Source organism: Varroa jacobsoni, unplaced genomic scaffold (assembly GCF_002532875.2).
Source record: "Varroa jacobsoni isolate VJ856 unplaced genomic scaffold, vjacob_1.0 scaffold_300, whole genome shotgun sequence".
NCBI lineage: Eukaryota > Metazoa > Arthropoda > Arachnida > Mesostigmata > Varroidae > Varroa > Varroa jacobsoni.
This window is the reverse complement of record NW_019213202.1, coordinates 220,150-245,933: the sequence shown is the minus strand read 5'-3', so window position 1 is coordinate 245,933 and position 25,784 is coordinate 220,150. Positions and strand designations below refer to the sequence as shown.

The following is a 25,784-nucleotide window of genomic DNA, read 5'->3' as shown; positions in this document are numbered from 1 at the left end:
ACAAAGAGCTCAATTACTATCCGAACGATTCCGGTATTAAACGTATGTAGGCGGAGAGGCGAAACGTCCATTTTGGCACTTGACTTACGAAAAAGTGATGTTACCTAAAAAAAAAAAAATCACAGTGTTTATGTGGATCGTCGAAATCGTAGCTATCCAGATGCAATGTTCAAGACTGCGCTATCAATAACGAAGGCGTTACGTTCCATATGCTTACGTGACATATACTACAGTTTGCTGACTTTAGCTAGCTAGCTAGCTAGCTTAGGCTCGTCGTAATGACAAAACGATGCTGAAAGCAAAGTGAAAGACAACGATGATGACATTAACAAATGTACTCTTTTACAGTGACAGCAGAGCCTCTTACGGGGAGATTCATAGGGAAATACTCAGAACGCGCAGATGTCGGCGCCTGCAGGATACGCTAAACAGTTACTTCTGTAGTCTTGCGCTCACTCTCAGTACGACGGCGACGCGCAGACGTTATTCCTCCAATAAGCTTGATAGAACCTGAACAAACAATCTACCCCAAAAAGCGAAGGGCTAGCTTTAACCTCTGCGGGATGGACGCACTGACAAGTTCCATTTACCATCTTGTTGCGTTGACGCAGTCTATTGTTCCGTTAGATTGAAGACCCCCATAGTGTGCATGGCAAGGACGATGTTTCTTCGTGGTCGTTCCATTTTCTCAAGCCTTGCCGCGATCAGTGGACGTCTAGCCAAAGTCGCTAGAGTTCGGTAGTATGACTCGACGAAGGCCCAAACAACAAAACGGCGTGGCGATAAACGTGAACAATCACAGCCACTGGCTGGCACCCGCACAAATTTACCAACGACTGACAGACACGGACAGATTTAGTTTGCGAACTTCGGTCGCACGTTTAAGGAGTCAATTGTTTTGGGTTAGAGTTCTATCCTATTTCGATATACGCGATGCGTAATCCTAATTTTTCATACTACGGCTTTTTGGGACAATTTAAGGAGAGCCTACTATTATTATTCCAACTAGTTAAATCGTGTCGTATCGTCCACCCGCCGAAGTGTTCAATTGTTCATTTCGACGTGCGACTATAACGAAGCTCACATAGACCGTAAATAGGCCGGTATGCAGTGCATTAGTTCCTATTAGACTAAAACAAATCAAATAAGTTAAAAGGGTCAATAGGCGAAAAAATGGCAGCATCTTCCTTTAGAACTTCATTCGCTACAGAACTTATTCTCATGAGGTACGCCCAACACAACTACCGCGTTGGAAATTTAAAATCTACATGTACGTCCTAAAATATAATGTATCATTATTTTCATTAATTTTTCAGTAACTTCATGCCTAATTGTGCGTTGATTCCTTGGTCTATTAGACTTGAAACGGACAAATAAAAGGTCAGTAGTAAGCCGTAGTTACTTGTTTATTATGATTAATAGAGATATTGCATTACATTACAGTGATATTTGGCCACCGCAGGACGCTTACGATGCGTTCAGCACGAAAACGACTTTCAGTTCAGTTCCACCAGCGAATATGTTTTCGCTCGTTTGTTAATTCTATGTCATACGCCCGGATCGATTTCTGATCAGCTACGAAATAATAAGCATTATAGTAGTTAGCTGCCAGAGCCCCCACATGTATCTGCATCAGACGACGTCGCCGCCAGTCGCCACTGTTTAGAGTTGTGCCTGCCTGCCCAGCCATAAGCCCCTGAACTGTAGCCGGCATCTGTCAGTACTATGTAGCTAGCTTATTTACATTTGTGTTTGCAAATAACCGAAATATACCTCCCAGGCGGTCGGCTGAGCCACAAAGGCCCTTGCGTTGCCTAGTACAATGTGAATAAGATTGCGAAGGTGACGCATCCACTTACTGAAATTAGGCGCACGTAACGTTCGAAACCACCTTTCGTTTCGTGCTGGAAGCATCTGAAGTAACGTTAAGCTATGGCCTAAATTCTAAACATCTATCAGAGTGTAATAACCAATACATCTGAGCACATGTATGAATGTACAGACGTGGGATTATGTTCAACACGAATTTATAGATATAAATATACACTTTGTTTATTTTTTTTCGTTTTGAGTGTATGTGTGCCAAATAGATGATAATACTTTGGTTTACTGGTGGCCAGCTTGCCTTGCATCTCAGCCTCCGTAGAATATTGAGAACCTTGTCTGCGGTTAACTGGGCAGAAACAACTAGGAGACGGTGAGCAGTACACATTGCAATGATCGATGTGGCAGAAGTGCGTAGACAATAACGCATAGACTTATTGCATTATGTAATAGAAGTCTATGGAAGGCAATAAAGAATATATTTGGATATGTACTATCAGATGAAATTGTTGTCAGGGTCAATGTCATAAGCCTCAACCCCTATGGCTTCTTTATTTCAACACATGCCACATTCGCACTCACATGGCCGAGGTGGTTGGTATGATAGCATGCGCAGTGTCATCGCCAGCTGCTCGTACTTCAACGTGCTTACAGATTGTGTCTAAGCCTGAACTCATTGCCTACGTAAATTGAGCATAAGGCGCAATGGAGACCAGTTGCTTATTAAGCACGCGTAGCAAAAGAAATGCTTTTTATGCTGCAGGTACTTGCTCAGACGGTTTTTCAAGCAATACTTAATCGTCCTTTAGCTAGTCTGTAAGTCTTTCATACCTTATAGAGCTCTTAGATGTGATCGGTACTCGGAGAGGGGCGTGACAGCGGCCTTCCACATTTATGGCCATAACAATCGAGCCAGCAAAATTCCACCCGAGTACTTACTATCACTTTCGCTTTATATCTCCCCTCTATGCTTATCTCGTTTTCACTTTTGCGTTCTTGCGTGATTTCTGCTGAGCCGTTTGCCTAATATGCTACTTCGAACGGCTGTCTGGGGATTTATCTGTGATCTGAGTTTACTCGCATTTTTTATAGGTCCTTTAAACATTTTTGTTGGCATGACTCAAGCTGAATTGGTGCAGATTGTCTGTATCCCCAGCCTATCGTAAGGAAAAATAGATAGATACAAGTTACGACTCTTAACGAGCCGTCAGCAAGACAGTGCGATTTCGAGATTGAACTTATCAACGGTTATCGACCCTTCATGAAGTCTCCGAAGCGGCGGTAATAGAATCACTGTTTGGATAGCCTACTCTGTAGCTTCTTGCTGTTACAGGGACAAGAATCTAGTCAGGTCCCTAACTTTCCATTCACTTCCACTAGCGGTACGATATAGTACTATCACAATTGGACAAGGGGGGCCGCTTTGCCGTCCGTAAGGGTGGAGTACTTTGCCAGGCCTTCGCTCAAAAAGCGAGTTCACGTCCGTTTTTCAAGGTAACTCTCGCACACACCTTCGGCACGTTCAATATCAGGTTCGATGACTTAGAAAAGCTATCTCGTCTGAACGGCTAAAAAGTGCTCTCGGTGGTACATGGGGATTCTGGGTACCCTACTAGTTCAGGTCTGACTTGTAATTCCGCTACGTTAAGTTTTTACTATAATAACATGAAAACTCACAGCAACCATATATGTAGGTAATATCTGTTGCAGCAAAAATTGCTTTAGTTTCCGATATCATAGCGCGCTATTTTAGCCATTATCGCTTTATAGACCGCAGTGCGTTGCCCATAAAGCTAACCACCTTTCATTTGGTTTTAATGGCAAAGTTTTAGATTCACTGGTGTTTTCTAAAAGCAAATTTTTGCCTAATTATTTTAACATTAAGAAAAGTCTACGGTTAGAGGGGTAAATCCGTAGCTTTTATCAAAAGGTACTTAGCCTTTAGCGACATGCTCTCAGTGAACCCATCAATCATTCACTGAAACCGGCATCTACTTGTATGCTAGAATTAGCATGCAATATTCACACGTAAGTAACTAGCACAATACCTTCCAGCAGCGTCACCTTGCCTTGTTTGCTCAAGAAGCAACGAACAACTAGCCGTTTGAAGGAGGCGCCTCGTTCGGAGATTTCCTGTAAATCGCTGATGTGCGGGGTTGGACATCAACGTAAAGGTGTCACAAGCATAGGGAACGCAGGAAAACGGCGATAATGACCAGTAGATAGTGACAAAGACATAAAAGGCAAGTACGAACAGCTTGACGCTACTGCCGGCAATACCAATTTGTATGACAATGCGAAGCAACTGCCTTTAACCTGACGGGTCGAACCTAGATACATAGCTGAAGATGTTAGTGCAAATGATCATTGCTAGGCCTTTGCAGCGCGGGCTTGCTGCAGAGATCCTTCTCGTCTCTGTGACAAGAGTCTTTGCTTTCTGTTTTGGCAGCTATTTCCTATTGGTTTTCGATTCCGTCGCTTTTGGTCTGATTCTACCGTTGATGAATCCCGGGTTCCCGGTGCATAGCTTTCACTGCTACCAGCCATAGCTTATCGAGTAGGTTTCCGCGCAGCGGCTTTTCCCGCGCAAAGAGTTTCACTAGACTATGTTGAACCACCTCGACGCTACGCCGACTTGGATATAGCGGATAGCTGTGGATATCTGATGCCTTATAATGAGTCTATAATATAGATTGTAGTCGGGCGCAGGACTAACTACAATGGCTGAAATGGCTGGATAGTCAGTTAGTGGTCTGCTCATACTTCATGGCCTTTTTTCTCTCTCGCCCTCGCCTTCACCTTCTCATATGCCGCTCATATATCTCCGCAGTCTAAGATGCACCTATTAGAGAGAAGAGTGCTGTGGCAATGGCGGCCGCCACCAGCATCTGATCATCGTCTTGCAATACGTTCACGTCTAGGGGCGTCTGGGATTCGGTTCGACTCTATCATCCGGGCGTGCCGGTTGACTGCTGACCGCTCAACGTCTTGGTCCCACCGCCCCCCAACCAAGCCCTCAGTGATAGTTATATAGGTTTGGCAATGCTTGGTTTCTATTGTGTCTCGTGCATCTGTGGCGTCTACCTTCTCTTCGCAGGAAGCGAATAAGTCCAAGAAGAATAGGAGTAGAGATCAGTCCGGATAGGCGATCGAAAAGTTGCTTCGAAAACGTAGTCCACGTGATAAGTCTAGGTGTCTAGGTTGTAGAAAGGTTGACGAGATAACCGTATACGCAACGAATCGAGGGAACGGATTGTGCGAGGACCCTGAAAGGAGGTTGCGCGACCTAGAAGGGACGGTCGTCTGGAGTCCTGTATCAAATGTTGGGGGGTAGGCCCTAATTGGCCGAAACGTTATTACGACACCTATGTATACTGCCGCTGGTGTTGGTACTACTAGTGCCACAAACGTTTATATGACAACATTGGCTATCATAACGAACTAGCTGCATCGAGAGATTTGTCTGACGGGAGATGCTGGCCGGACCTACAGGGAAGGGAAAACGAAGGACTGTCTCGGGCGACCAACTATTGAATTGAACCTGACGGTGTATGATGACAATTGGTATTCGAATTAGGTTCGAGGATGGAGTGGGTGGGTAAGGGCTTGATCATGCAGAGAATACGTGGAAAACCCTACTGAAGGATGTTGGATTTGAAAGAACTGAGCACTTACCCATTGAGCCATTGGGAAAAGTGAATAAAAAGCAGTTCATTTCCATAAATTATACAAAAAAAAAAAGGTCAGGCCAACTAATATAGAACGCATTGGTCAGGGCGAACATGAGAACGTCATAATTTTTAGACGAAACCAAGAGACAAGTGAAAAGCAAAGCTCATTATTATAGAAATATATTATTGTGAAGGCATCACACCTGATATAGATGATGCGCAAGTGTTAGTAGGCAAAAGTGCATATTAAATGGTGATGCATATAACGATAATTGTCTAGGAGTTAATTTAGGTAAAAGAGGTTAATAAGATATACTTCTGCATACGCACTCGGATACTAAGAAGTAGGTTAAAAAAAAAACAGAGTTAGCGAGACAACAGAATTATGCGATTTTAGTACTTTTTAATATACTTTCAATCTGTATCATTCGTAAAATAAAAGTACTCCGACGCCGACTAAGCGTTTAAACGATAGCCTCAGAAATTACGCATGGCGTGTCCTTTATTTGACGACTCATTTAATTAGCACTTCTTTCCCACCCCAAAAACACTACAATCATACTTAAACATTGGTACGAACGAATAAGTACCACCACTACGACAGCAATGCCTAATCGATATCATCGACCCAACCTTTTTTGCGTGATGCTATATTTCAGGTAATAGGAAATTGGTGGGAAACCGACCCAGCGTTCAATTCGCCTCGCTTACCTCCCATTGAAATGCTGCCTGTATGGAGCGCTGTTCTTACTTAGCAACCCGTTTATGGCAACAACTTTTATTTGAAACTCGCGGGAGAACGCTTCCTCCGAGTGCGCCTGATCCGAGCCCCCCACACCTTAGTTTGTCATCGGCACTAGCAGAATAGTTGTCCCTGGCTTTTCAGTAACGAAGTCGGAAGCGCGTGGATGAAGCCAGGATACTTGCTCGTCAAACTTAAGCCAGGAACCCTAACCTCATATAGGGACCGTTTAAAGTTGCGGGCCTCTTACGCAGTGTTGCGTGTTCCTCAAGCCATATTCATACATAGAGCGTCAGTTGCAACCAGTATAGGCAGCGCAGTCTATCGACCCCACAAACGCTTGCAGTGCATAATCCCACCATCTCCACATTGTGCGAATAATAGTCTAAACCTCTACAAGGTAGACGAACGCATTAAGCCTTTTAGTCTCCTGGCACCCATCTAATTTTGTTCCTCTTGGGTGCTACTGTTATTATAACCATGCCACAACAACATTGCCAGTTGCTAACGGCATTTGTCGTCACGACCGCCCTAGTGGCAAGTGCCCTGATACAACCTGCCGGAGCCCAGCGCAACAGCAACCAGGATCACTTTCGGAGATGTCCGCAGCAGTGTACGTGCGCCCTTGACATCAACCAAGGCAAGAAGATCAGCTGCGAATCAGGCGGACTTAGTGACGTCCCGTTCCTGCAAATGGACAGTGACGTTCAGGTGTTCCATTTTACGGCGCCACCCGATCTACCTAATGAGATTTCACTAGGCCGATTTTTCGGTCGCTTTTTTGCCCTCGAAGAAATCCGCATCACCCATTCGCGGGTGCCGGCTATCGGCGAGAACTCATTTTACCCGCTGCGCAAACTTCAGATACTCGACCTGTCGCATAACAACATCTCGACCCTGATCGACAAGGACTTCTACGGGCTGCAACAGCTCAAAGTGCTCAATCTGTCCAGCAACGATATATCGAAATGTCCTTCAGCACCCTTTCGCCATCTGCAGTCGTTGACCTCGCTAATCCTAAGCAACAACCGACTACAGCTGGCGCCTAGGCTGTTCTACCAGCTGAAGAACCTGCAGCGACTAGACCTGTCAGGGAATCCACTTAACAGCATCGACCCGGACATTCTCAAGGATCTCCGGCCGGTTACGCGCCTATATCTAGCTCGCTGCAACCTCAGCTCGTTACATTCGCTAGTCTATCAACAGTTACCTAATCTCGAGCACCTTGATTTGCGGGTAAGAACCTACGGTTCAGTTACTTCCAGCTTTTCAAGCTTCATTTACAGGCTGAACGGTTTTTTTTTTTTAATAGATCACGTGAGTTGTACTGTACTATATATGTACGGTGCTCGGCCATCCTCATCGAAACCTTAACTCATCTTTAAGCCAATATATACTGAACGAATCTTTGAATGTATAGGGCTACATAATATGTTTTTAGTCTTTGTGCAGCTAAGTGTCAGAGCGGAGCTTCAGCTTTTTTTTTTTTTTATTAAGTATTCGATTAGTAACATGACGCATTTCTTTCATAAGCGACTTTCTAGCTCCCGTTTAGGGTTTTTTTTTTGGCGAAGAGTATTTCGCTTTGATTAGAGAATGTCTATGTTTAAATAAACGTCATCAGTTATTCTATAGGAAATGATGTGCGGAAAGTGATTCTTTTGCATTAGCTACAAAGATCCTTCATATACTGTCCTACTGCAGGTATCTAGACACCTGCACAACTTCCGTTTCAAAGATGCTATCTCAGAATCGTGTCACGCTGATTGTAATAAACATTTGATTTATCTGTTTATGCTAATTAAACGTCTTCGTTGCCAAAGAGTTTTATTCATATAAAAATGCCCCGTGAAAACCTTGCATCATAAAGGAACATTCTATAAGCTAATCAGTCTTCCACCGATGGTGTCGAACTGGCTGAAACAAACATAGGCAAAAAAAAACGTTTCCGTTTACTTTTCGTCTCCTCCTATATTAGCCATTATTTATTTCGAAACATTTACTCTGATCTTCAACACTTTTCTCCTACCACGGGTACGCCGATTCCCATGCATCACCACTTTAACTATTCAACCAGCGCTCTTGGCGATCATCTGGATCGCTTCGAAGCAGATCGCCATCTTTATTTGCTGTAACTACACAAGCATTCATATCCATATTCGCATCGACGTAAAGTCGTAGTAAGCTTCAACTAACTCAAGCGATAAGCGCACATCTACCAACGGTGATCTGGCTCAAGAATCACTCTTTCCACGAATACAGCGTTGGCGTATCTTCCTTGATCTGATGATCTTCTCTAACGCTAAACACAATCTAATCGGATCATCCGGTAGAGAAACAAAAAATCACTATCTTAACTCTGTGCAGCCGTGCACAACCTTTGCTGGACGTGACCTTGTGTTTCTAGAGTATACTAACTTTCACAGCTTATTCGAACTTTCAGACCAGCTCACACTCATCATCACCATACTGCTGCTAATATATCAGCAATGGAAATAGTAATAATAATAATTTTATAGTCGTCGTTCATTTCCATCCGTAGAACCATTCTCTTTCGTTCGTATTTAACTTCCGTGTTTCACAAGTATAAGTTGGCCGTTACTTGCAGTCATTTATGCCCGACGTCTCAGACTACCTTCGTGAAAAAATCTCCCAATCGATGCAGCTAAGAGCTGTGACATTCTAAAAATACTGTTATTCTTTGTTGAATCCAGAGGGTGAGACCAAACCGGCCAGCGACAACGAGAAGCTGCAGTGTTCATTGTTGAATCGTTCTAGTCAGATCTTCCTGTTCGTTAACAGGTAAAAGAAAGAAAGAAAGAAAGGTCGTGTGTCTAAATGAACAGTTTTGCAGGCACAGAAGGTAGCCTATCTCTGTCGACAATGGAGGCTCCTTGAACGCAGGAACCGCAGTTGTAAGCGACCAGCGGAGTAGGCTAGGTAGTTTGTACTGAACTGCAAAGTTCCGAAGAATAGCTTAGGAACAGGCATATTAAAAACCTGAGTAGATAACTTTCAATGTCTGTAGTGGATCAAGTTTTTTTTTGAAACCGGAAAGGTTCGTACGTAATTAGTGGAAGCCAACGAATTCGGGTTTTAACAGCGACAGACGAGCCCGCGTCATAGAAATTACAATACAGTGCTTACTTGAGCTGCCAATTAAATTCAATGACGTAGCCCACGGTCTTGATGAAAAATAGTTGAGATTAAAGAGCTTTACATGAAAAGAAATCCAAATAGTAGTCAATACAGAGCAGCAAACAGCGCAAAAAGCCAATATGGAATCCGTTGCGCCAACTTGTCCTATTGTGCCACGTTGCAGTATACTGCTCCTTATGCTGAGTAAAAATGTTTACTTAAATATTAAATAGATAACTCAAATCGGTATAGTTTCTACAACACGCTATACACGAGCTATATAGATAATTACCAACGACATATATGTCTGTTTACCGGATGAATCGACAACGGAACCCTGGTAACAAGCTGATTCAGCCGATGTTTGAATGCTCTGATTAAATGCACTTGCCGCTTACCGAGAGTTAAGCTTGCTTCGGGAGTTAGCTGGTACCAAGTCTTTTCTCTGCATCTGTCTCTCCGTTGTGATGAACTCAGTGAAATTGTGAAAACAGGTTCTTCCATAGATTCACTAACTATAGTTGTTGTTCTTATCAAAATTTTTATGTATGTAACACTTCACGCGCTGCCGATTGGGAAGCTGTCGTATTTAAATGTAAATGTTATTGTTTGTATGCGTGACTATGTCTGCGTCCCTGGTCAAACGAGCACTTCGCAAAAAATATACATCATGAGACAAAAATTATTTGCACCGAAAAACAAGTTAGACGATGCAGAAGCCTTGGCACTCCTAGCTATTTCATTGGCCTACGTGCACAAAATTAGAAGATGACTGATTGTCTGTATCATAATATTACGCTGTTTTTGCACGCGTGTGTGTTGTTTCAGGACAACAAGCTCACCTATTTAGCTCCCCACGAGTTTCGTCATTTGTCGAGGCTTCAGTTTCTTCATTTGGATGGTAACAAGCTTACCACCTTAAAGGACTTAACCTTTGACGGACAGGCCCTCGCATATCTAGGTAAGCAGCAAACGGAGCACAGGGGTTCCTGCAGAACTACTCAATAAATCGATGGAATCTGGCTTTAGAAAGTAGTCCTAGCTTTGAGTGTTGCAACTTTCCATTGTACCTAGAAAAAATCTACATGACACAGCGTACGCATGCACTTATGCCTGCGTCTTCTGTTTGTCAAGAAACGTAGGAAGGCCTTAACAAACATGCACAAGAATACTAATGGTAGCTAGCTAGACGCGTCTCTCAATCTAGAACACGCATCCTTCTTTTTGACAATAAACTCTCACTTCGTCCGCTCGATGTGCAGGTTTATCCCGCAACTCCATTTCAGCAGTGGAGGCGTGCGCGTTCTGTAATTCGAGCATCTCCGAATTGAACCTCTCCCGGAACCGTCTCGAGTCGTCTGCTCGGGACGACCCCCTGCGTGCTCTATCGCTCTCCATCGAGAAACTCGACCTGTCCTATAACCCCACTCTCCGCGGATCGATGGTCGCGGAATTCATCCGAAATCTTCATCGACTTAATGTGCTCAACCTTGAAGGTGAGAAGGCTGATCTGATTTTTGCGTACTGAATTCAAGATGTTGACGTGTTACCGTTACACTTCTAAGAAGGAAAGAGCTTCAAGATAAAGGTAGACATTGGCTGTTTAAGGTTAATTAAAATTTTCCGAATAAGAATTACTGTATTTTAGTAACTGCTTATAACAGTGCCGGTAGCTAATTGTTTCTATTTGTTTATGGTTTCTATTTACTGACCGCGTTTGGTGAAAATACCTTGCAGTTTACATTGAAGACCGTTATTGACCGTTACATTGAAGACTAGATTAGATTCAATAGTGTCCGTTTAGGCCATCGCGTATAGTAACGCAAACTTTCATTTCGACTGGTACGTAAATATGATTCGTATAGTAACGCTTATCCTACTTGTTGTTTCAGGCATCGGCCTGTATGACCTTCCGGCGACGACATTTTCATCGGTCACGGGATTACGCCAGTTATACCTAAACAAAAACAGCTTCAGCGAGTTTCGCTATTCACTCTTTCTCGAGCTAAAAAAACTCGAAGTACTCAATATATCTCATAATAATCTTAAATTTCTTCGTTCATCAGTAATTCGGTCACTAAACGACACGAACACGCGAGTAATCATGCATGATAACCCCTGGCGATGTCAAACGTGCTACATGAATCATCTTCTAAAGTACGCCATTTCTTCACAGATGAGTAAAAATTATAGAGAAATCTCTTTCGTTTGCAACCAGTTGTCTGATTTAGTTTGATAATTTTTTTCCGCTGGTCGTAGATACATAACAGTTTAGATGACTGAATAGAAAACTGAGTAAATATGTCTTGGACTTTCGCGACGCTTTGTAGACACCTTTTGCAAATGCGTAGCGGACAAGCAAGGGTCCCTTATCTGATTGTTCGAATTATGCTAATATATAGATTTGAATCTTCTTCTCATTACAGCTTCTTGAGTCAAAGACCAATTGACGATAATGTTAAACCGCCATTGTGCGCCGATCCCGCCAATGTTCGGGGTCGTGACTTGTACCACCTGAAGCTGTATGAACTAGAAGAGTGCAACAATCCCATACTTGAACCGAGAATATCGGGCACCGAGTCACAGGTGAGTCTACAAAGAAAAGCGCTAGCCGCAATGTTATGTTATTCTCCGCCGTGTGCATTCATTAGGGCTGATTTATTTTTAAGCAGCAATTTTCCGCCCCATATTCAATTTATAGTTAATCGCACCCATATCTTCAACATATAACATGACTACACAGCATCGTTCCTAAACTTCTTTAACACCTTCAGGAAACACTGTATCCATCGTATATCATCACGATTGCTGATTTCTTCAGTTTCAATGGCTGCCCCTTACTATTTAATTGAGGCATAATCCGCATTACAGGTCGGGCTTGTCGTCGCTATCATCATTATCATGGTCATCGTCACTATCATTATTGCAACGATCGTTATCTATAGGACGCAGGGAGCTGTCTATTATACGCACGAAGAAGACAGATCGCGCGGCTCGCTGAGCTATGACAACTTGGGCTGCAAAGAAGGTCTGAACTCAAAGCGGCCCTCAATCGTTGCCACTATCGACGATACGATTTCACGAAGTTCCTAGCAGTCGCAGCTGAGCTCTGGAAGCAGTAGCGGATGTCATCGTGGCAGCAACTAACTTTTATCCTATGACGCATGATAATGACATGAGATCTTATAATACTGACAGCCAGAATAACAGCAGGAAAAATACCAGCGAACAATGGAAACAATGCGGTTATATACCGTGCAACATAGGTTACTCAAACGACGGGCTATAAGAATCATATTAAATACAATCATACAAACGACTGAAATTTTACCATAGCAGCGACGCTATTAGATCGGTCGTACTAAGCAGCGACTTGCGATGTCTCCGTATCTGCCGGTGCCATAGCAACGACCCCTAGAAATATTAGTTACTTTGATGACGGCATGAGAACCCATTGTCACAACAACTTGGCATAAGGCTCAGAATACGGGAAAAATGGTTGATATCATTGTTCCCGTACCAGATAGTCACATTATCGTATCGCCAAACAACCTTAGTCTTATTAAAGAGGTAATCGATTCGTTGCGACGATGCATAATCATAATCGCAGATAAAAGAACGCTTTACAGAAAGCAAGTCATCGCTATGATAACAATACGAATCCTTAAACCAGTACGAAGTTAATACAATAATAAACAATACGGCCTACGTGAAGCGCTGCTTTAATCGGATGCGTCACGACGCCTCAAGGATCGCATTGTACTGCGCCTGTCATATGCTGCTAGCGACTTCCACGATCTTCACCTTACTCTCCGCTGACCGGCTGGATATAGACCCGAACCCCGTTAAATCGCTCTGTTGAAATTTGATTAAGCATCAAGCTAATGAGGCTACAGCGCGCTGGGAATATTGCAAAAGCCCTCCGTACTACCATGTTTGATTAGAAGCTTCTAGCGCCCATCGTGTTCCCCGTAGAAATAGTCAAACAAAGGTGCCATTTTAACGGCATCTTAGGCGGAAACATTTCCTTAATAGCGGACTGGAACCCCTGCAATCGCAGGCACTGAACTTCGGCAGACCATCGCCGCCGCCGGTCAGGCTCTGGAGAAAGTAAGGTTGGAGTTTTTCCAGAGCTCATATCCCACTACGTGCGGATAGATCAAGAGAAATCTTGAACTAATCGATTTTCGTCGTTAAAAACGACAAAAACGGCGACTAGCGATAGCACAAGTTGCCTTTCAGAGCATTCCTCCTGCTAAACATAAGAGGGTATCCGAATTGATCTGAACAGAGAGAATTCTACCAACCCGGAAGCTCTTTGGCCGTAGGGGGTCGAAGAGCCCCGAATCATATTCTCAAAGCAATCGGCGCCAAATATTACTATTAACTTTGAAAGGAGGTAAGCATAATGATGTCCTTATAAACCATATATTATTTATTCATAGCAACTAGTGTATCAAGGAGAATAGTGGTAGTTACGAACTAAGAAGCATTTTAGTATAGCCGAAGTGTGCATAGGGAAAAATTCACGAGTTTGTTTAGCAAACTCACGAGCACTCTCACGATTAACACGAACATTTCGTCACAAACCTAGCACCGTAAACGTGTATAAAATCTTGTTGTACTCCGATTTTCTATATGCATTTTTATATAAGCAGAGATAGCAGACGTGTCACAAAGTAATCAATGGGCCAGAGCAGGGGGCAGGGGCCGGGGGGGGGGGGGGGGGGTGCGAGAAACCTACGAAAGAAAGGGAAATGCAGTTTCGGGGCGAAATGTATGCATGGGGCTAGCGCTCTCAGTGTTGCAGTGTTTAAGAACGCAACTCACTTAATGATGATTAGGAGACGAGCCATTTGTAATGCGTATGGTTGGGGATGGTAGCAGACAGTAGTAGATAACGGTCTCACTGACGAACCCATGGAAACAACAATGTGACAGCTACCTTTTCGTATGAGTGTTTTCGATGCCAAAATGCACTCTCGATGCTTCTTTTTTTCCCAATAATTGAGCAGAAGTTATTTTGGCTTTTTGTCTATTACGTTCCCATTCAAAAACCTTCAAATCAAATACAAAAATTATTTTTATTTCATTCTATCCCATTATATTTCTATTGCGCTTTACCGTAAATACACTTACTAGTTTATTTTGACCTGTTATTAATCACAGTCACACTTCGTTGCTGTTACCATTGTTCATCATCAGGTGTATACACGTGAGCTTCAAGTCTGCCTATACGAAGATGGCTGCAAGTACCGAATCATTGACGTGTGTATGACAATGTACAGTTCAATGTATATTGATCAACAGGTAGAACTGAAACAGAAGATTTGTAACTTAAGTCAGTAGAAGATGTAACAGTAAATCAGATTTGCGCAAAAGCCAGTAAAAAAAAACGAGACGTTTCAGGACACATATATATATATATATATATTAACCTACATATTTAAAGAAGGAGATAGAACGATGAAAAACAAATTGAAAGCGGTTCTACATCAATACCTTCTGGCTAGTAATGTTCATACAGACATTCCAGGCGCGTTGTGTTGTATGGATAATAAGAAACATATAAGTCGTGCCCACAAGTAACTATACCACTATGAGAGAGGTACACCGGTGTAGATGTTGACTAGCTTAATGCGGTGGGAGGTAAAAACAAATGCAATAGCAGAAGTCGTTTTTCGAACACAAGTTCACTATAATGTGTTACAATAGAAACAAATTTCGTCCAGAAAAAATACAGTTAACAAAGGTTATCGGAAGGTGCAGAATATATATATATATCTGGTTAGTCTGTTCTGATCTATATAGTTGCAGTAATATTGAGCTCTGCTTTGGTACAGCCTCTGTCATATCAGGAAGATAAGCTTATATATACCCTATACTTTTGTTGCCATTACGTGCAAATTACGTGGTTTGATTCTGCATAATGGCGTCACGCAATCGATAATGGTGCTGACGTAAAAACTCACTGCCGCTGCTTAATTAAACACATATATGATACTCATGGTGGCCCATAGGCGGCAAAGGGGAAACGATTCACATAGAAATGCTTCAAAAGCTGTTTGAGGCGATTCGTTCATTGGGATGACGTTACGCGAACATGACGCGACGTGTCGCCAAGCGGCCCACGGTAAGTGCGCTTCTCACCAAACTAGAGAAACAATTAACAGTCCTTAATGAGTAGCAACAGCAGTTAAAATCAGAGCATTTAGCTTTGTATGGCACCTGCGGGAGTTTGTATCACTGTCCGAAAACCTATTCCGCAGCAACGGCGATAAGATAGAACCCTGCAAAAAAAATGATCATTGTAGTAGGTAGTCAATATAAGATCGACAAATCATTGACGTGTAAGTGACCGATTCGAAATACGGGTACGTATCTTCCCGCAGATGCGTCCATAAATAAACCAAGTTGTAGCATACGTTTTAACTAATTGTACGATTAGTACTATCAACGATTGTAGCTATTCGTGGCCGGATGCGAATGTTTGATTGAAGCTAAAAAAATTGACGGCCGTAAATAATTAGTCGAGTTCTGCGCCGTTACTAATTCGATTATTGGCAGGGGTACTACACTAGTACTCGACTAGTACTAATAGAAACAACTGAGAAATCTATAGAAAACCGATAGAGGATGAACACAAACGGAGACAAATACTGATTAAATTGAGTGTTAGCTTATTTTATGAAAACCGTATCATCGCCGTGGCTCCTGAATTTAGCGAACGACTGTTTCATGCTGGACATTTCATTGAGCACGGGTTTCGAACATACCCTGAAGGCAATTCTACAGGACGCAAGCTTTACTGGAGCTGGCCCTAAACGAATGTAGCGCGCATAATTTCGAAATGATTAATGAAACCAGCAAAAACGGGCCCGATTGCCACGGCAAACGTATGATACATGACATACATACGAAAAATACAATTGTACAATATAGATGATAATGAACTGAAGCATTATTATTATTACTAACACTATTATTATGTAAAGGACTGATGCGGAACGAAAGGACACCAACGAACTAGTAACCCAGAAGGAATAGCCTAGTGAATCAAAATCGTTATCAGGCAGTTAGAAAGAAAAAACAAATCACGAAGCACAGATTGAGAAAGCGAGAAATGAGAAATAACGATAATCCTAAGTCGTACTAAGAAATAAGTTATGTAAGACAAAAGTTAAAGAACGAACAAGGGCTACAGCAGGTAATTAAGCAGAGAAAGATATTTGAGCTCTTTTAGTTATTGCACTTAAAAGATAATAATCAAATATAATAATTTTTTTCATTTATAATTCCTAATATATTTCAAGAATAAAAATTAATTATACCTAGAATAAGACCTGAATTTCCTAGGTAAATGTACATGGTTATGATTAGAATTACTATGGTGCGGGAATCAGTATTTTGGACGTAAACGGTGAATGAAGCGTCCGAAAAGGCGAGAGTAAGGGGACGCTGTGGAAATCAGCCACAGTAATGGCCTACGGACAATTATAGTAATAAAGAGGGCAACAATTGTTTTTATCGACGATATGACACGCGTTCTTTTTGAAACCATAAGTATTTACGAATTTATTTTTTATCTAGCTTGAAACTAATGCAAAATAAAAAGAGAGGTTTTCACTTGGAAATCAACATTTTGTGTCTCATATTCGAGAACAGCATAGGTGTGTCTTTGGAAAATAATAATGAAAACACTAATCTCTTTCGCCTAACTATACATAAAAAAACGCTAGAAATAAAAAAAGTTTATATTAAATAATTTCCGATATCGTACAAGCACACATACCATCCTCCTTTAATTCCACGCTCCAATGTCATCAATACTAAAATCAAAATAGAATAGTCCTACATCTCGTGCTGATCGACTTCGTTTTACTAAATATATTCCATATCTAATTAATTTGCCTAGTCAAGCGCAGTGTAGGCAATACGCCGATATTGCGTAACACTTTTGACATCCATCGCCTTAAACCGGCCTCGGCATCGACGCTGCCACTGTCCTCTTCTGCTCAACCGACATGCTCCTCTAAGGGATAGCTCATTGGCGCTGAACCTTGAGAGAACACTGACGTGCTGTGCGTCTTCTTTTATTCGTTTGATTCCTTTATGGGTTGCCTTCTTGCACCACCACTATGTGCCTACTCTACCTGCTTACGGTACCTGCGTGTCTTCATTGGAGACGTCTCCCAGCAGACATTGATGCCCATTAGTACCCCTTCTCTGGTGGGTCCAGTCTTTGCTGGTCTCGCCATATATCCCTTACTTACCTTGCCCATATTCTGATCGGCATCAATCCCTCTGCAGAACACTCTCTTAGTGAATGACTTGGCTCCAGCGTTAATCCCCTTCTATCTTATGGTCCCTGGACCATGCACCGTGGTCCGGCAGTGCTAAAGCGCTTCGCCATAGCCTATGTATGTATCTTGTATAGCGTTCGGGCGTTCCCAGTCACGCAACCTCCTGTCTAAAAACCGTTTGTTCGTAGCTCTGAAAATCGGTCCATTGCCCCCTTCTGACCCCTATGTGCTTCCGATGAAGAACGAAGGTTTTCGGGTGGGCTGTACAGCCGGCCAGCCAGCCTCATCCAGTCGGGCCAAGCAAGCTGTTAGTTTCTGCCGGTTTACCTTACCTTGCAGCCGCCCTCCTATCAGCACCCGCCCATGCTCGCCTGTGTTACCAACTCCCAGACAGACCTTCCATCGGTACTCTTCTCTTCCGAATCTCCCGTCGCCGCCATTGTCTCATTTTACCCCATCCGTACCCCAGGGCAAGCCAAGTGGCGGGACCGCAAACGCCATCGTTGTATCAGATTGTTAGATGGTTCGCGTTTACACGGAGGCCATAGTCCCTGTGTTTGGCAGTAGCCCAAAAACACTCATTGTTTCTTACTGATTCTTTCTTCTAATCATTCTCTTTTACCTATAAGTGGCGGCAGAGATGGGGTTTGCGTAGGCTCCGCAGGTTCTTTCACGACGGATGGAGTGGCGGAGCAGATCAGAGCGACGAACGGCGACGGGCTAAAAGTCTGCGGTAGAGGCTATGAGCGGAGTGATGTGCTGCTTACGAGGTAACTTGCGCTGTTAGTTTTTCCTCCGTACATTTCGTGTTCGTATCCAATCGTGAACCCTAGAAGCGAATAAACGAAACGTTTTACCTGGCCATGTCGTGCTCGCCTCGGTAAAGGTGTTTCGGCGAAGAATCACGGTCTAACAGTCGTCCCCAGAAAGTGGAAACCCGTCGATCTAGAAGTTTTTCAACTTCTAGATCGACGGGTTTTAATTGAGTTTTTCACATACTACACATAATACATAAATCCGAGTAATGCCGTTCTTATTTTTTGCGCATTGGAACTGACGACAAGAATCGAGGAGTCACGCTGAAGGTGGAGAATTAAGGTAACGAGCCAGAGAAAGTGAGGGCAACCGCCGGCATGAGTGATTAGGCACGGGCACTCACGGATCTCAGCAAACTTCAAAACGAAGCGTTGATGCAGTTTAGGCAAGAGCGTATATTCGGTTAGGATCTGAATGTCGATGGTGCGCTCGAATGAATCACGAGTCACGAACGCGAGGAGCCTTTGAGAGACTCTTGAGAAAAGGGACCTTAAGGGTGGGGAGGGTCGTCAGCATGGAAGGTAGCGAGACTTGGGTGTAATGAGCTTTGAGATGGAACGGCGCATCGTGGTTCACCGATGGTGGTCCACTGGACAAGGCACTGATACATAAGTCAGGGGTCGGATAGAAAAAAAAAAGGCTTAATTCCTCGTGAAGTGAAATAACGACCAAAGAGCGACTTCCTGCCAACCGTCGACCTGCCAGACTTTACCGCGGATGCAAAGGAAGCCCTAGTGTGCGGTAATGAAAAAGACAAATCAAGTGAGAATAAGAGATCGATAAAGGAGCATTCATGCATATGGGCAATTTGAAGCAAAGACGTCGAATGCTCAATATAAATAGGTAGCTGGTTTATTGATGCCTCTTTGAGAAAAAGTTAAAACATCTCAGCATATCAGACTGAGAGGTTGTTCGCCTCGATGTTATAAATGTATCCCAATATAGATCAATTATTAAACAAGATGGCGTTACTATTGTGTTTCCTATCAAACAGTTATTACATGTTTTTGGTTCCGACGTTGTGCACCCTTAATTTTCTTTGAATAATGACTTAACGGACGCTTATAGAGCATTGATAGCAAAATCATTGTCTAACTGAAGGCAACGTAAATATTATGGACTTGTTACTCTAGTTGATCTAGTGAACAAACGTATATCTCGTTGCAGAGACGAGCCTTGTTACCTTAAACAAGGCACCGATGAATGCTTCTACAAAGCTACGAGCCAAAGTACTGAAGCCCAAAACCTTGTTTAAGCGATCGAGAAATATAATTCTACAATTGGGCGAAAAAAAAGTTCTAAAGTATTATTACGCCTACGTTTGAAGTATTCTTGAAGTGATTTCCACGAAGAACGAGTACGACGAAACGGACATTTTTGTTGTTATTGAAATGTTCGCTTCTGTTTAATAGCTAAATAACTTGATGCACCTTTGAAGTTGCAGATCAAGTGAACCTAAATCCTAACTGTGTGATCATAATACACGTGAAAGGGGCGTCCACCAAAGCCTGCAGAGGTTTCTAAGAAGAGAGAAATTGTTATTTCTATAGTAGCCTATACAAAGGGTCAAAATCACACTTCTTAAAAGCAAAAGCCAGAAATGTTAAAAAAAAAAACCCTTTAATCAAATTTTTAACTGATACAATGCAAACTACACGCACCAAAACTACTAGCGAATCATCACTTTGAAACATCCTTCTTTTAAAGAATCCTTCTTTTATCAACAGTAAATCCTCCCCCTGGCAAAGTACAAGAATGTCTAATTTCAAACGTAATTAGTATGTTTTTCAAAAAATGCCTGACCATAGAAGAATTCGAATACGAAAGCTTACTGCGGTTCTATTGCCTTATTTCATAATACAGTAATTACAAAGCAAAATGAAAGACGTGCCGATGGTACGTTTAGGGCAGAGCATGCAATCAGGTTCGTAACCTCCTTCCTTAATTATTAGAAACTGGGTGTCGCCTATTAGCAACGAGCAGTACGCTAATTTATATGCGATGTCCTTGCAGGCAAAACGGCGGGTGTATGCCGAAAGCATCAATATGTACGTAATGTTGTATCAGCTAAGTTTCCTCATTAATCAAACTTCCTTAGAAACTTTCTGATGGTCATTTGTATAAGTTTTTTTTGAACGGTTGTATCATGGAGCACTCCAGGTTCATTTTACTCCTCCCCATCTATTTCTATTCATTGCTCAATTTTGGTTTTTCAAGTCTGTTGTTTATGCCGGGCATCGTTGCACGGTCCGAGCCATAATTCTGAACCTGTGTTTTATGCCAACTTTCCACACTTTGGATATACGTTAAACAGACCGAATATTAAAGGCACCAGGCTTTGAGTCAAGGCTGCACTCGGATCAGCGGCGAAGTATTCTGGTGGAGACAGAGTGGCGCCGGAGCAATCGATTGAGTGAAGTCCCGAAGTGTTGATATGGTGCGCCTTCGGCTACAGTGCAATGCAACAGATCATGCACAATTTCACGGGATAGCGACCCATGAATAAAATGGTATATTCAATAGACGCTTGCAGATCGTACCGTGCCGTGTCGTATGTTGCCGGTTTCATGTGCTGGGATCCCTGCCTTATGGGTTCCTGCTGCTCAGCGCCAAACTGACTAGAAAACCTGGCCAGATAAAATTGACCCCGCTCTTAGAATAGTCGAATAGTCGCAAACTGTATCATTTTCTAGAGGAAAAAATGGCTGGTAATTTACAATGTCATTCGCGTATCTCATTAAGTTTGAGAATCTGTAATGTTATAGATTTCATGAAGTAGTCATCACCTATGGCTTTATCAACCTTTTATGATTTCCTTGAGACACGTGCTCACCTGACCGTGTATAAGATCCATCGTAGATAGGTAAGTTCGAAACCGTCCATCATGGTTTGTACTGTTGGGTTTTTGAGTTTTCATCGGTCGAGCAAGTCAGATAAAACCAACAGGTCACTGACTAGATGTTGATTTAACTAACGAGCCGCACTCTTTCTTAGTATATAACTGAACGTATAAATCTAAGATACAGCACAATTTTCTGCTCAGAGAAGCTCGACAAAACGAACTCCAGCGAACACAGATTTGTACCTAACCTCGCCACACCGGAAGTGGAACCTTCCAGCGATATATTATTTACCTTGCCGATGTCTATTAACTCGTAAATCATATGAGTGATAGTGCAATTGAACTTGCAAGCAAAACCTTCCTATTGGTTGGATCAACTTAGGTCGCCTGGTATCTAACGGCAACATGTCACCTCTTGAAGACAACACCGAATCGATCCCAGTTGAGTCTGCGGTATTTTTCAGCATCCCAGAGGTCACCGTAGCTTAGGAAGGGCCTGGAAAGGTAAACATCGATCAAATTAAATTATAAGCCTGTATCGGCGTGCATTTCCCCATGCGCTTTTCTGGACACACACACTGTACCTCTCGGCATTTCCATTGGGATTCTCATAGACATTACTCAACTAGCACCACTCTCTTCTACGATTAGCAGACGTAATGACGCTAATGCTAACCGAGGCGGAATATGCCTTCTTGGAAGATATCTAACAGCTACCTCAACGGAAAACGTAGCCGTTAAAAGTTATGGTCATAATAGGACTTGTCGATGATTATAGTCACACAATTGATTGATGGCCTGTACGCCGACGGCACGCCAAGGGCGCCGAATGATACACACCTTAGCCTCTGGCGGTAATATCTAACGTCATTTGTATGTCTAATAACTATTGCCATTTTCATGATTATAATGACATCAGAATTAAGCATATCAATCACACTTACTAGCTATCCATTGAGTAGAGCAACAGGGGGCTAGCTGTTGAGATACATTCCTTGATCGTAGTGCAGGCAACAACTCTAATTCAATTATGGGTCGTTGAGAGCCAATAGTAGCGCATGGTTTCCACTATAAGATGTTGGGCTTTTTTTTAATAGACGGATTTATAGCTATGTAAAGAAAATAGGACAGATCGTGCCGCTTTTGTAATGTTGGATTTTTGTGTTCCTTTCAGGAGGCTTACGTTTTTCCGAGCAGTAGGTAACTGCAACGCTAGAATACTGATAGCGTACGATAGAGAATTAAGTCGATGTCGTGTTTATAAGAGTGTTACAAATAATTACTGTTCTAATAGATTCGATACGAGGAACTAGTGGCAAAATGGTGATTCTCTAAAAAATATAGTGATTTTGTTTAAGAAGAATTCAAAAGATAGAAAATTCATTTAAGTGACCATGACATAAACACCTAACCAAAGTTAACGTTTGATATATTAAGTTATTTTGACCTGTATGTTTCGAGTTTTATATCTGGTGCCGCCTTTAGACGTTCTACCGGACGACTAACTTTCAGCACGAAACGAACCGTGTATGCCTGTGCCCGGGTTCGAACGAACCTAGACCCATAACTTATTTTGACCTACATCGAATCGATGTCATCCAGAAAACTCAGGTCTTTATATTCAAGAATTATCTAGTCAAATGTATATATATAAAGATGTAAAAATGTGTTGTGAGCAGTACGCATACTCAATAAGATACTTCTCACTTCAACACGTTTTACTAAACGAGTGGAACTGAGCCGTACAGGCGTATATTAGTTAGGATGCGCCTAATTTTGCTGGAAAGTATTTCAATTGACATTTTTTTATAATAAATATACGGATATATAGATAAATATACGGCTATGCGTCGAGAAGTTTTATATTTAGGATTTGTCTGAAGCAAGTAGAACAACTCTTCAATCAATGCCATGTTTTGCACTAACTTCAATACATCTTCATTAGCGCTATAGGCGTAAATGAAAGCTTAGTACTTCATTACGCAACCTAACGTTGACTCTCATAGGCCGTCTTATTGGAATGTAGGGTAGCCTCGCCCAAATAGTTTATCGTTGGGATGGAGGCAGCCGAACGATGTAATCCAAGCAGCTGTTGAGATCTGCCATCTGATAAAAACGCGCCGTACGATAGGATGAAAAGAATACTGATAAAATACCTGTACTAAATAAGTATAGGTCTGCATAAAAAAATATGCAGCACTAATATTTTATTAGACCTACATAGTTTTAACCGCGGTTTTTATTCATGTAATTAAAAAAAAAACAAAAATTCACTTCTGCAACGAGTAGATCTGGCTCTACGAGTAGAAAGGCTTCCACTATGTAGTTATCACTAGTTTACTGTGACTCAAGCATTTCCTGTTTGACTATTTTGGTTATTGTATTAGAGATGGTCACTCTTAGATTCTACATATCGGCATAGGGTCACTCATTTCCTGCAAGAACTAGAAACTCTCAGAATCAATACCTCCGGTCAAAAAATCTTTCGTAGAATTTTCCGTAGAAAAATAGGTTTATTCTCAAAATATGTCAAGTGGCACCACGATTTGATTTCGCATGTACGTGTTGGATTGATATGTGCTCATTGTGGTCGTTGTCGCTTTGTCATTCTGGTGTTTTCTGTCTCTGAACGAGAAGACCGTCCGATTGTTTTCTGCTTCCCTTCTGAACACTGCCTGAACGAAAAAACAAGCTTTTGAAAGCCATCTCATTCAAGCCCCTACGCTGTAAATATACATAAATACGCGGACAAAAAATTTCTATTTGTCTACATAGTGTGACACATTCAGGGAACCTGCCCTCGCGACACTGTGTGTGAACGTCGTTTTCCTTTTTTCTGCTGGGTGCCCTTACGTCGACCACCAAACTTTGTTTTTCCTTTAAAATGCCTCGTAGCCTGGAAAACTTTGAAGAGCTTCTTAAGTTCAAAACGACTCGTTAGACTTTAAGGTTCATTCATGCCTGTAGCAAGTCTCTTTACATTTTAGCAAATTATCCTTCCGACTCTCTGTTACTTAGTAGATATGTTATTCCCTTAATGAAGACTGCCACTTGTTGTCGTAATATCTAACACTGCGCATTCAGTACGCAGCAAAGGATCTAAGGTGACGTCAAACGTCTGGTGGTACGAAATCTTCTCATTATCGGGCCTAGATATGTATATATATATATATATCTTTCACTGCTGAACCTATTATCGTGGCTATTTTGAATTTACTTTTTGAGCAAAACTCCGTCACGAACTTATATTACATTGATTTCAAAGCTAGAGTTTTATGGCAGCTAACGATATGCATAAGGTGCGTTTATGAAGACGGCAACAATAGCTATTCTCGAAATTATCATAAATTTAGTTTGTTATACTTGACAAAGCTTGACGAGGCTCACAATGCGCAGTAAAGAGAACCTGACGTCCGTACGTAATCGAAGTTCCTGCTAACAGATTTTGATACTTACTTACATACATACAATTTTGCTCGCTTAGCCGCTAAACGATTGACCTTATACAACATTGCTCCTTCTAATAGTCAGATTCATCATAAGGTTTTACAATTCAGATTATCCCTGGCATGAAGCCAGCCAAATACCGCACCTCATAAATTCATCTCATATTTTATTTACACTTTCATGATTACTAGACTACGCCGGGTTCGTCTTCGATAGCATAGGTGATTTGATATGGGAAGAAAAGCCATACATTCCACAAACATGCCGTGGTGGCTCATTGTTTCTTGACGTTCACACATATTGGTGCACCCGGATATAGGGGACCACATTGTAACGCTATGGCAATCAATACTGTTTCACCAAAGCAAGCAAAGAAAAATAGTCGTGCATACGTCTTAGCACAATCAGTTTGGATGTATGCTTTTGTCTTGTAGAATTAGTCACACAGCTCCATCAGGACCATCACGATTGTGGCTATAGAAATGTGCGGGGGCTTTCGGCAGTGCCGGCAGCGATCCAGAAGCTTCTTGGGCTCCAACCGCTGACTGGAGGCAGCCGCAAATGCCTTCCGGAAATGGACAATTTAGAGCCAAATAGAAAACCACAAAGGATTATCGCTAGCACGCTAGCTGCCAGCATGCGAGGCTAGTAGCTCGGAGAACCGGAGGAGCGTTAGAGTGCAAACGCGACGGGGCTTTGGTTCCCTTTACGTTTGTCGTTCCTTTCGCTAAATCTTCTTCATATCGCAGTAGACGTAGTCGCAATCGGCTGTAAACAGTTCAATATATTTCATATCATTGATGTCGTCGCACGATATACAATGATTACCGTGTATACTGAAATAAGACAAACGTCCAATAAATACAGTGGATGAATTTAGGTGTATGTACGTAGGACAAGTGTCGTTCACAGACAAACTAATGCTGAAACCGTCGTGTTCTTTGTGCTTTTGGCGTGGCTTCACGGTTTGCTCATAATTGTATTTTGTCGGTCCATATAAT

The 25,784-nt window shown here is 42.2% G+C and overlaps 1 protein-coding gene and 1 long non-coding RNA gene across 2 annotated transcripts in view; one reads left to right on the top strand and one right to left on the bottom strand.

Annotated features, from left to right (window-relative positions):
- Positions 1–6,591: 6,591 nt before the first annotated feature.
- Positions 6,592–16,911, top strand: LOC111259161 (uncharacterized). The gene is made up of 7 exons (XM_022830917.2): positions 6,592–7,473; positions 10,204–10,336; positions 10,638–10,871; positions 11,268–11,532; positions 11,802–11,961; positions 12,247–13,774; positions 14,581–16,911. The coding sequence occupies exons 1-6, from the start codon at positions 6,718–6,720 to the stop codon at positions 12,466–12,468; spliced, it is 1,770 nt and encodes a 589-aa protein (XP_022686652.1). The 5' UTR covers positions 6,592–6,717; the 3' UTR covers positions 12,469–13,774; positions 14,581–16,911.
- Positions 16,912–19,323: 2,412 nt separating this feature from the next.
- Positions 19,324–25,784, bottom strand: part of LOC111259164 (uncharacterized) — a 13,228-nt gene continuing 6,767 nt past the window's right edge. The window contains exons 3-4 of the long non-coding RNA XR_002679453.2: positions 21,328–21,832; positions 19,324–21,121 (exon numbers count right to left, since the gene is read on the bottom strand). This is a non-coding gene — a long non-coding RNA (uncharacterized LOC111259164). The remainder of the gene's footprint in view (positions 21,122–21,327; positions 21,833–25,784) is intronic.